Here is a 13,088-nt window from a genome sequence, read left to right on the forward strand (position 1 = left end):
TGTCAGAGACCTCTGGTGCCACAACAAACCAGCTCTCAGAATTCCATAGCATTGTGCCATAGCAGTTAAAGTGATTTCAAACTGGATTGTTTCTGCAGTGCAGATGCAGCCAAAGAGGAATTAGGTCCTCACATCTCTTCCTCTTTCCCTGGGACACTGAAGCAAAGATGGAAGGCAGTCTCTGCTGCTTGGCCATCTTGCTTTGCAGCCATTTAACAGCTGTAGAAATTTCCCCATAGGGTTTGACACCTGCTTGGCAGGAAGGTTTTAGAAATTTAGATGGAATGCAAGTGACTGATCAATAGTCCCTTTTGCTTCATCCAAAACAATATATACAGACATACAACCTCAAGATAGGCATGCCTATGATCCTAACAAGATTCCAGCCAATATCTATATCACTGTTCGCTAGAAACAATGACCACAAGACGGTCAGAAGCTTAAGTACCCAGTCTTTCAGTTTCCAGTTGTTATAGGACAATAAAGTGAAACATGTGGCTCTCCAAACATTGTGGAACTACCACTTCCACCATACCTTATGATGGAGTTAATGCCGTTGACACCACTTTAATCATTATGGCTCCAGTGTAAGGAATCCTGGGATTTGTAGTTTGCTGTGGCACCAGAGCTCTCTGACAGAGAAAGCTGAATACCTCACAAGGGAAAAAGGAGCACACCAGTCATTTGCATGACCCCAGTGAATGAAACATTGTTCTGCTTTTAGATGAACTGAAGCTGTAGAAGTGTGTCCAAATCTTCCAACTCATTTATTATTATTTTATTATTATTATTTTCATTGTAACATGTCTATTACATATCACTTAATCATATGTTGAAGTCCCTATCAAAACAATTTCTTAACTCTCTGGCTGGCATCTGAATGTGCTAGTGGATTCCACTGAAATGTTTTGCATTTCAAGTGATTAAAATAAGTTCTGTATGGGAATGTATGGGGTCCTTGAAGGTCATTCACACACATGCAAGCTACTGTTGGATGTTGCAGCAATCATATGTATGCATCAGCCATGTGCTACGTGTGTAAACACACTGCTAGAATATATGTCTCTCAGTGACATAGATTTTTAACATGAAAAAAATGCAGCGTAGGAAGGCGACTAAGGAGCATCAATAAGGAAATAGTACACTCTTTGCATTATGAATGAGTATTTGTTTACATAGCAGAAATGTACCGGATTTGAAAAGAAGCTGTTATCTTTGGGGAAATAATATACCTTGTAAATATTTCAGAATGTGTATTTGCATGCAGCTCTGGTTTAAACAGAAAGGAGAGACTACAAAGGAGGTTATAGTGCAGTAGAGCGATCATACATAATGTTAAAGCAGAAGTAAACCAGACTTGTCAGTCATATGAGGCTAAGTTCTTAGGTTACAAGAGAGTCTCCTCTTTATTGTATTGGCTCTCAATTCGAACCCTGGGTGACACTACTTATTCTGGGTTGTCTTCATAATATTATCAGTGCATGTGGCCCTTTCCGGAAAATTAAAAGCAAAAGTCAAGTCTTTGCCCCAAATCTAAAATTAAATTAAGTTTAAATTGAAAAGGAGAATCAGAGAAGCATCTTAAAAAGGTAATAATAGTTGACCCTTTACATAGGTGGTGTCTGCATGGGCCAGATTACTTGGGAAGTAGCCTGAAGAATTGTGGACCCAGAGCTGACCCAACATACCCCCATTACCTGGCACTTTGAAGCAATGGTGGGCAGCTATTTGCATACATGTCCCACTGTGCCACCTAGCGGCATCGCAAACAGGAAGGGGTGCCGCCATGACGCCACTTCCTGCCAGCGACATCCAGACACATTGGCGTCATCATGGCGGCCCCCATGCAGATGGGAGGCCACCATGATGTTGGCGTCTGTACGGACTAGGGTTCCGGAGTGTGCGGTTGGTGTGTGCTCCCGAACTCTAGAATCAACGCCAGCATGCCACTTCCCGCCCATTTGTACTGAGCCATAGTTATTTTAGTCTGGAATATTGATATGCAAAGGGATATTGTAGCATCTTTGAGGCTAACTGTATGAAAGAGGTTGTAGCATAAGTCTATGAAAGTTTATGCTATAACATCTTTTGCCTAGTTAGTCTCCAAGGTGTTACAAGATCCCCTGTGCAAAGAATGTACAAATAGAAAATTAGGGAAGAAAAAAAGAAAAAAAATTAAGGACATAAATGTGTGGACCAGAGTGACCTGGTAGATATGGACTTCAGAAAGTTGATAAAAGTCTCATGCCAAAGACATAGCTCAGAGACAGAAGAAAATAGCCGTGTTTACTCCTGTACAACTGTGCAACTGTCCCCTTGAGTTCTCATGCAATGGATGTCATTCTCATATGCTAAGTATCATTCCTAGCAACACACCATTATATGGCCATGTGTCTGATTAGGCACAATTCAAGTGAGTTTGGAAAAGTGGATGAACAATAAATCCCAGGATCCTTCAGTCTTAAAAGAGCTTGAGAGAAGTGGTTGTGGGTAGGTCAGGAGGGCGGGGAGTAAGCACTCATTATCTATATGCCTCTTTTGATCATTAAATCAGCCAATTTCATTCTCTTGATATTTTACATGATTGGGTTGTACCCACATTCTAAAGAGGTGGGTATATTGTCACCACATCTGCCTTGAAGTAATGTCTGAATCATGCTCAAGATGTTGTGTTTATCCCAGAACTGGAGCATGCAACACAAAAGAGCACCATTCCCTGTCTCTTCTTGTTGCGTTTGCTCTTAGCAGACCTTTGTTTTTGTCCAGTTTGCTAATTATAGCTATTCAAGAGGCATGGGTGCACACAAATGATATTGATTTGTGAGAATGAGCAATGCATTGCAGTGACTCAGGATGCCCGAAATATGACTGCCAAGGCTATTTACACTAAATCTATCTTTAAATCCCATCCCTTTAAGATTGCACATCCTTGAACTGTACGAATCTTTGTTATTTGGCCTGACCTATCAAGTATGACAGGACCAATCATCAAGCGCATACGACGGGGGGAGGGAGCACTGAACTAAGCAGGTTTTATATTGAAGTGCATAATGATGCCAATGACAAGGGCGGCAGTGTTCTGAAGTGGTAAAAGTAGCGCAGTTCGTCTGCACTCCATTACTGCCTTGTAAATGAGACGGCCTGAACACCTTAAAACTTTCTTATGCAACACTGAACTCTATTACTTATTCTAACACAAGTACCTGTGAAATTGTATTAAGGCTCAGAACAATGGTTTTTATATGATGATTTGATTTTCATAAGGCTAAATGCATGGAGTATGGGGGTGGGGAGAAACCCTTTCATCAGAAAGATGGGGACTAGGAAAAAAGAAGAGAAGAAAGGGATCCAACTTTCCTCACTCAGCAGCCAGAACAGGAACCGTTGCACAGAAAGAGGGTCATAGCTCAGTTGCCCAGACAGGAATGTTTGCTTGTAGCCCTGTTGCAAGGTTCATGGGCTCATGCAAGCTTCAGAACACATGTGCAGGCTGGAAAGCATCTCTCACTTGCACTGAAAAGCCATTGGTCAATCAGAATAGTAATTACTGGGTTGAATGGTTTCACCTGATAAAAAGTGGTATAGAGGCTTGAGCATTAGACTATGATCCTGGAGAAGAGGTTCAAATCCTGGCTGGGGCCTTTGAAACCCACTGGTTGACCCTGGACAAGCCACACACTGTAAGCCTCAGAGGATAACAATTGCCAAGAAAACCCCTAAGGTGAACCTTAGGGTTGCCATATGCTAGAAACAGGTTGAAGGCAGCCAACAACAGCAATGTAAAAATAGTTCTTATAAATGATAGTTTTATAAAGGAATAGATATGAATCACTGAATAAGGAACATGAACAGGGTTGTCTCATGGCCAAACCTGGTAGCACCACTGGCAAGACTTCCATCTTCAGTTCATCTCATCACCCACTACATCCATCCATAGATGGATTCCACTAAAGGCTGGAAATCTGGTTTAGAACTATGCCCTATCTCAATCTCACCTCCTGCAAGACTCACCTTCCTCCTTCAATACACCCCTGTAGTGGCCAGGACAGAGTGGAGGGCAATGGACAAGATCTGTCTGTGTTCATATAATGCACAATGACAAGAATATCCTCCAGGATTTCTCAAGAGGTCTCAGAGGATGTCATTGTGCATCTGTCTAATTCCCTCCTTATCCATCCAGCCTTTAGGGTGAGCACAAACTGTTATGTCTGCTGGGATTTCGTAAGTTCTTCAGCATCATTTTCCTTTGCTTCATCCCTTAAATCCTTTGTTACATGCCTCTATGTTTAACCCTCAAATTGTCCACAGGTCATATCAAAATGCATAATTTTGGCCCCAAAAGCCACCCTCAACTTATTCATGGGTATATATGGTTCCACCCTTTTGTTTTGGGGGTTTTGTTTTGCTTTGTTTTGTTTTTTATAAGCCAACTTTACCAAATACCCCCATATGTGTGTGGTTTTAATTCCTTTTAAAACATTGAACTCTTTTAATCTGTCTTTTGAAATTATAAAATTATTTGATGTGTTTATAGTTTTTAAACATCAGTTTTAGTATCTGTGCTCTTCAAACTAGTCAACTAGTTTTATTGTATGCCACCTTGAGATCTTTAGATAGAGGGTAGGATATGGATGGATGGATGGATGGATGGATGGATGGATGGATAAAACACTACTTTCAGGTGGGTGGTAGTCACATAAAGGATGGGCCTCTTTTTGTGAATTGTGCTCTCTAGTCATATCCATCCATATGACAGTCATCACTATTAACATTTTAGATGCCAGGTCAAAACAATCCTATCTGCCCAAGCTTCTCAAGGATTACTTGATCCCATTTTATTGATTATTCCCTCTTTCCTCCATCATTTCTTTCCAGAGATTTTACCTTAATTTCACTGGCTGGCTGATGTTGCTGGCATTACTCTTATTTGTTATATACAACTTGACATTTTATCAATGCTTTTAGTTTTCTCAGTAGTTATCGAAAGTCTTGTGGGGACTGTAGACTGGATAAGCATGCTCAAAATTAATTACACATAAACAGGTAAATAAATAGATTTCATCTGGCTCAGAAAGCTTTGTCATTGTGTTGTTCCCAAATAATCTGTTCATATGCCACCGCTCTAAAGTTTTACCCAGAGAGCTTTATGCCACAGAGATAGCAACAGGACAGTAAAATTATAAAAGTGCAGCACTGGAATTCATGTTATCTGCTTTAAGGAACCATCATTTTAGAGTTTCACCAGCTTTCACTTAAGCATCCATTGACACTTCGCAACTCTGTCTTAAATCTCTCTCTCTCAAGGTATGCAATGAGACTCAAGAACTTCACTGGCTCTTCTGCCACAGAAGGAGACAAGAAATTGGCAGTTCTATGGTAAGAAAACTGTCCATGTTTCTATATTATTTAAACCAGAGTGAACATTAGAACTTGGCATCATGGGGCTATTATCAAGGCTCACAGCCAACAGGGGCCCACTGCTAATGCAGGGGTTTCTTTTGCATGTTTTCATGCATTTGGGAGGCTTTCTGCCTGATCTGGGGGCATTTAAAAATGTGATGGGGTTGGGAAGCTTTGAAGGGCATTTTAGGACACAAAAGTGGTGCCCAGGGGACGCATGTAGACTGTGGGCCACACTATGCCCCCCCCCCAACCAAGAGAAACATTTCCTGATGCAACCTTTAGACTACATCTCTTGACATCTTTTGCTGTGTTGTTTGCATCTGATGGGAGTGGGATTCAAAACATCTCAACATCTGCCTTCTCCTTGATGTTGCATAGAACTCTTTCATAGACCCCATGTGGCTCAGGGAAGACACATTTCCCAACCATTATGAAATGAAACTTAATTGTGTCCTTAAATTTCTCCTGCTGAAATCAAAGGTACTTTGGCCTAGTGCATATGTCCCCAGTTTCCAGGCTCTCTGAGCTATGGTTCTGAAGCTGATTGAAAATTTTGGGACAGAACTATGGCGACGTCAGTGCCAAGGGGATACTTAACTATGCCCAATGCATAGCTGGTGATGTTTGCTGCTGAGGGACCTAGGACCATACTCCCATCCATTTCTGGTCTCTTTTGGGAAGTTATCAGAGTTAGAAGAGCACCGAGGGGTATAAAGGACCCCAGCATATAGAGAGCACTGGACTGTTTAAATCTGTATAACATTAGCAGGATTTTACCTTTCCTAAATCCTCCCTCCAATTTGCATCTTTGTTAAGATTAAATAACATCTTTTTCTCCCCCAATTTAACACAGCTACCGATGCTTATCCCTTCTGTACCTGAGAATGTTTAAACTAAAGAAGGACCATGCTATGAAGTACTCCAGGTCTCTGATGGAATATTTTAAGGTAACCATCACTTGGTTTAATCTAAAATGATGTCCATTCTCATTCTGCTAGCACCCCATGGACACAAGCACACAAATTATGTAACTACTTAGTTACTTGTTTCATTTGTCCTCCACTTATTTATTTATCTATTTAGAGTATTTATACCCTCTCAGAGCGGCTTACTTTTTTTAAAGTTAGACACATAATTAATTAGACACTTCCCCCCACATACACCAGGTTTGGGATGAGAGGAGGCCTCCAACATAATTTAAAAGGGCTCCAAATATATATAGAGAGAGGGGGGGGGGGGCTTGGATCCTATTGGTTAGTTCCAAGTAGAAGAGACCCATGGAACTGATTTTTGAATTGTGAGTCAACACACAGATAAATCTGATTGATTCAATAGTTCTTCTGTAGTTAGAACTAAGAACAAGATTCAGGCCAATAGGGGGGATGCCTGTTAAAATATAGCCAGAGACACTGGAGGGCCACCTTCAGCATGGTAATTTGTTATGAACACAAGACTCGCTTGTGCTTGTTTGTATGATGCCAAACTATGATTTAGTGCAAGGGTGGGCACCACCAGCACTATTTTGAAGACCTTCAAACCCCTCTAGGTTGCACCAACCTATGTTTGTTTATCTAATGCTGACCCCAGTGGTCGCATCTTCTTTTTGAAATAGGGTGTTGGTTCCCAAAAAAGATCTGCAAAGCCTGAAACAGGCTTAAAATATTGCCTCTGCTGGAGGCTTCTCTGGATGCAATTCTCTATTTTGAGGGTTGGACCATGGAGGACTCAGGGGCATTTCAGGAGAGACCACACTAGGGACTTTGGCAGGCTACATAATTGATTTAATGTCACATTAAAAATGGGCTACTACCATTGTCAGGTTAATGCATACCAGGATTTTCCATATTGTACTTGCTGTCTTTTTTCCCCAGACTTGGGTTGCGATTTTTTATCGCTGTTGAGGAAAGGATAGTTTAAATCTTTTACTGCAATTGGCTCTTGAACTGGTAGCTTTTTGCTTTTTCTTTCCTGCTTCCAGCCCTTTAATGAATGAGACCTTTACAATATGGGACTTCTTTCTCAGTAACCATTATGGACTGATCTTACCTACTGGCACATCATCAACAGGTTTTTATGGCAGCTAGTGTGATATGAAATGATGCCTAAAGTATCATTTTAATTCCACTTCCAGACTGATTTCAGAAAAGCAATGCTTCCCAGGGCTAAAGGATCCTAGCGTGGAAACAGCAACCACTGTTGACCTTCATAGTGTATCTCAAAACTATTAAACAGTGACAAAGTCATCTGGATTGCTGTTGCCAGCTGGATTTTGAACAGTCGCTGTAACATAGTCATATACTCCATAAAGGGGCAGATGCTGAATGCTTAGAATGGGCCACTTCTGTTGTCAGGTTAATGCATTCAAAGTTAATGCCACAGATTTATTGGTGATATATACACATGTCAGGCAAGGTTATGTATACGATGGCGGGTTACACACTGCCATAAGGGACGTCCTCAGGATGTCCTAAATTTAAAAAGGGGCGTCACTTCTTGATGCCCCCAAGCCTAATACATCCAGAGGACGTACAAGATGGCGGCGCCCCATCTACATGGGGGCCGCCATGATGGCATCACGAATGAGGCGGCGTGGACGTGATGCCGTCGCTCCGCACGAGGGTGCTTAATGCGCCCTTTCGTCGGAGCATGAAGGAGCTCCGAAACGGAGCTCTTTCCTGGTCTTGCGTCGCTGGGCACCGCTGTTAGATGGCTGCGCCCAGTGACGCAAGGGAAAGGGGTCAAGCAGCCCCATTCTCCTCCTCCCTGCTGCCATGGGGTGTCCTTGGGGCTTGAAGCCCCATGGACACCCCTTTCCAGGCTGCGGGGAAGGGGCCTTTTGCTGCTTCTCTGCAGCCTGGAAAGCGGCGGATCGGGGCCTCAGCAGCTGCCGCTCTGGTCACTGAAGCCCCAATCCGGCGGGGAAAGGGGCAGGTGCAGGCCGCCGCTTTTCGGCGGTCTGTAACTCGCCATAGTTTTCTTTTGGATGGGCACGAGGGTCTATACCAAAATGCTTTGGACTAGAAGGGTTTTGGATTTGGGTATTTGTTTGTTTGTTTGTTTGGGCTTTAGAATGCCTGTTTTCGTATATAAATGCATAATGGACATTGGGACTAAAGAATAAGCACAAAATTAGTTTAAGTTTCATACATGCCTTATACACATAGCCTGGAGGTAGCTTTATACAATATTTTAAATACTTTTGTGCATGAAACAAAGTTTGTGTACATTGAACCATCAGAAAACAAAGATGTCATTATCTCAGCCACTCATTTGCGCAATTTTGGGTTTTAAAATTCTGGATAAAAGAAACTCTGCCTATAGCCCTTTGTCTCCTGCAGCCATTGAATGGCCTCCAATCCCTGTTATTGTCCAGATAGAGAGAATAGCACTATACGCAGCTTTCAGCTTACGCTGAAGCCACACGACCAAACCGCATGACCCACATTTCGAGCCCGAGCCCCATTCTATTCAATGGGGCTCGAGCATACACATTTTCGCCTTACACATGGGGGGGGGGCTGGAATGGATCCCCGCATAAGGTAAGGGTCCATTGTAACAATAATAATTTATCTTCTTTCTAACTCAAGAACTGCAGTGGGGACAAGAGGCAGTTCCACTGATCAGAACTCTCTCTCTCCTTCACCATCCTCTAGCACCTGAGCAGTTGTTACTGTGCCCCAGTGTCAATAACTGGTGGGAGATGCAGAGATGCATGCACAGAGTGTTACACTGTATTTGTCTACTGGTTGCTACCTCTAGCTATGAAAGCCGGGCTTCCCAATATGAAGCAAGACTTCCTCCAACCTTTGATTGAAATATACTGCTATTATCAGCAATGCAGTGCAATTTCCCCTCCTTTCAAATGATCATCTTGAGGTTTTGTGTCCTGATGCAAAGTTTGCCCATTTTTCCTCGCACGGTGAAAAGCATCCTTTGCAGAAGGAATTTTAGATAAGGATAATTAAACCACTTCTTCAATCAAAAGTGTTTGATTCATTTATTCTGGAGTTCTAGGATATTGTGTCTTTTATTGACTTTTGTGCTCCTAGTTAAAGCTTGCTAATTACCCAACCAAAGCTCTTCTAGCACTACTTTTTTTGGGAGGCGGGGGGCCATATAAAACAAATTATTTTGCTCCTATGGTCCTTTATATAATGTTCTGCTTCTCTACTGAAATACGAAACGTCTCGTCTTAAAGTGATCAATATTAATGCAATTGAAATCTTTTTCTGTATCTCTGCTGAGTGAAAGAAGGCCTATCTTTTGATTCTCAATCTTGTTTCTTCTAACAGAATTCATCCAAAGTTTCACAGGCTCCGTCCCCGTGGGGGGGCAATGGAAAGTAAGTGTTGTTTCGCTTTGGAAGAAATTAGCAATTAAATGAGATACGGGGGAAGGCCTTTTTTGTTGATGAAGATGAGTTGTTATATTCAGGTTAAATGTTCCGTGAGTTACAGTTTGACAAAGAGAACAAGAAAAAGGTCCATGTGGATTGATTGATCCCAGTTTCTTCATCAGTTTGGTTCTTAAAGCCAAATGAGGACCATAAAAAAAGCTGTTAATTGGCTAGAAAATGGTATGTCATCCCTGGATGCCAAAGTAAAGTTAATCTCCAGGGTAATGATTTCCCCCCCCAGAGATTTGTTCAGTAATGAGAGGCCAATAAATATTTCATTGATATATGATAAGTGCTGTTGAATAAAACTGGAGGCATAATAGCAGTGGATACGTAAAGGCACTTGTCTCAGCCAATTATCTGGACCCTTTTATCAATGCAAAAACAGCCCGGTCGCAAATCTGAAAGAGTAGTATAAGATCGATCAGTCACACATTTGTTTTATTCCAGACTCTGTCTGTGTTATACCTGGGCTTACTACATAATATCCAAGGCATACTGGAGAGTAAAGCAGGATACAGAGTTGGCCTTTCGTAGCCACAGATGCTTTATCCATGGATGGTTGAAAATATTGGAAATATTCAAATCATATAAATTCCAAACAGCAAATCTAGATTTTGCCATTTAACATAAGGGACAGCAGTTTACTGTGCCATTATATTTAATGGGACTTGAGCATCCACGGATCGTGGTGTCCACAGGGGATCCTGGAACCAAACCCCAGAAGATACGAGGGGGCCCACTGTATATCAAATATTTAAAAATATATTCTGCCAATAAACTATGGTCTTGCCCCATCAGAGCCCGCCTGTCCATTCAGCAGCGTGAAGCAGTCACTGACCATGCTGGCTGGGCATTTGGAGAACTGTAGGTCAAAGAAGTAACTTTTTGTAGTTCTGCCCCCTCCAGCCTCACACTGGTGCCTTCTTATTATTATTATTATTATTATTATTATTATTATTATTATTATTATTCCTCCTCCCAGTTCAGGGACTCATACTGAATAATCACGCTTACCCATTCAGACACTACTCTGACCCTTCTCTCTCCCATTACCATATAAACCAGTGACTGCCTCCCTCAATTCCAGGGATAGGCACAGGGGGCATATGGAAGGACCATTTTTTCAGTCCCAGCTCCCAAAGGATTCACATATTTAAACACTGATTATTTTTATTTTAGCAAAATTTTAAAAAAAATGTACTGCTCTAGGAGCAACAATTAACCTTTTTAAATAGACCAAGGGGTTGGGGAAGGAGAGGTGCAATCATGGGATTTGTAGTTTTTCAAGGTCTTCAGCCTTCTCTCCCAAAAGAGTGCCAGTGCCTCACAAAACTACAAATCCCAGGATTCTGTAGGATGGAGCCATGGCAGCTAAAGTGGTGTCAAATGGCATTATCTCTAACCACAGCATATGAAGCAGATGTACATAAAATAGCAGAGAAGGTTGAAGTTATGTCAGTTTTGCATGCATGTTAAAGATTTCATATCAGCGTCAAATGTTTAAGCCATGAACCTTAATCATGTAACCGGAAACCAGCACTTCTTGAGCTTTGCCTGAGTGTATGACACTGCGTCGGGCAGCCTCACAGTGCTGCTCTCAGCCAGCAGATGTTTCCTAATTGCTGGTATTAGAATTAAAAAAAAAAATCCATATGAGAGCATTAGCGCAACACTAAGTAGGTAACTCAAAGCATAGTTACTTTGAGAGCCCTGCACAGATGAACTGGTGCCAGACAGAAACAAGCTGGAACAGCGGTATTTAAAGACTCCTACAGAAGTATCCATAATCCTCCTATGTATACCCCAATGCTCCTTTCATCATTCCATGGGGAGCTTTCAAGAACGGTGCACTGCTTATTGGGGAGGGAGGACCTGGTTTTTGTAGCAAATTGCCATTGTTCTTTCCACCCAATGCTTTGATGGTAATGTGCATTGAATGTTTTCTAACAGCCAATCGAAAAATCATTACAGCTATAAGATATGTTTATATCTATCATCCTCCAAGGGGCGGGGCGGGGCGTGGGGGGAGGCTATAGTTTCTACTCACAAACCAACACCTATAGGCACATAAAAAGACAAGAAGAGCTTTACAGTGCATAGACCTGTCTTGTCCAGCACGTTGTTTGCTATGGTAAATAAATGCATACCTGTAGCTTGCAAATAGAATATGAGAGTAAACAGCCTTCTCCTGCTGTTCTCCAGCTACCAACAGAGGCATCAGGTGGCTTCCATGTGAGTAGTGCAGTGGATCCTCTCTGGATTTTAGTCTTGACTTTAAAGGAGCTGACCCCTGTTTGCAAAATGAGCTTATACATTTGGATTTGTTGTTGTTGTCATTGTGTGCCTTCACGTTATTTCTGACTTATGGCAACCCTAAGGGGTTTTCTTGGCAGGATTTGTTCAGAGACTGAGAGCACATGACTTGCCCAAGGTCAGTGGGTTTTGTGGCTTTGCTGGGACTCAAACCCTGATCTCCAGAATCATCATCCAAGACCCAAACCACTATGCCATGCTACAATTTTTGGGAGTATCTCTAACTTTTGGCTCTCTAAATCCAGAGCAGATCCCCCACCTAGGATTGCCAGAGTGAAAACTGAAGGGGGCTGCTGTAACTTTCATGGCTATATAGGAGAAAGGACTTCAGCAGGTGTTGCTTCTTGCCAGGTCGCTTGATGGACAACACCTGCTGAAATTCCCTCCTCTACCCAACTATTAACTCTGTACACACTTCTTCCTCTATGTCTAGGCCTCAGCCCTGGCTTACTCCCCTCATTAAGTTTCTCTGGTCCTGCTCTAGAGCGGCCGAACATCTTTGGAGAAAGTCCAAACAGTGGGCTGATTTTATTCATTACAAATTTGTTCTTTCTTCCTTCTCATGTGCCCTGTCTATGGCAAAAGAGAATTATTACAAATCATTGATCTCTGCCAATGAGAGGCGCCCGCAGCTTTGGTTCTCCACCTTCAACACTTTGCTTAAACCTCCCTCTCCTCCTGTCTCTTCATCATTCTCTCCTAATGGCTTTGTTCATTATTACATCTCAAAGATCACCACTATTCGCTCTGAGATAGTCCCTCCCAATTCTTCTTCTGCGCATAATCTTCTATCGCCCTCGCCTAAAAAAATTCTGTTTCCTCCTGCTTCTTTGGATGAACTCTCTACACTTCTGAACTCTTCCAAACTTGCAACTTGTTCTGTTGATCCAATTCCTACTCGTCTTCTAATTTCTATAGCTCCCTCTTTTCGGCCCTCGCTTCTCCATATCTTCAATCTCTCTCTCTCTACAGG

The 13,088-nt window shown here is 42.1% G+C and overlaps 1 protein-coding gene across 6 annotated transcripts in view; it reads left to right on the plus strand.

The window, feature by feature from the left end:
• AFF2 (AF4/FMR2 family member 2) overlaps window positions 1-13,088 on the plus strand; it is a 436,989-nt gene that overhangs the window by 376,494 nt on the left and 47,407 nt on the right. For all 6 annotated transcript variants that reach the window (XM_042478423.1, XM_042478422.1, XM_042478420.1 and 3 more), the window contains 3 exons: window positions 5,305-5,376; window positions 6,257-6,350; window positions 9,696-9,745. In XM_042478423.1, coding sequence (XP_042334357.1) covers window positions 5,305-5,376; window positions 6,257-6,350; window positions 9,696-9,745 — 216 coding nt within the window. The remainder of the gene's footprint in view (window positions 1-5,304; window positions 5,377-6,256; window positions 6,351-9,695; window positions 9,746-13,088) is intronic.

Source organism: Sceloporus undulatus, chromosome 7, assembly GCF_019175285.1.
Source record: "Sceloporus undulatus isolate JIND9_A2432 ecotype Alabama chromosome 7, SceUnd_v1.1, whole genome shotgun sequence".
Taxonomy (NCBI): Eukaryota; Metazoa; Chordata; class Lepidosauria; order Squamata; family Phrynosomatidae; genus Sceloporus; species Sceloporus undulatus.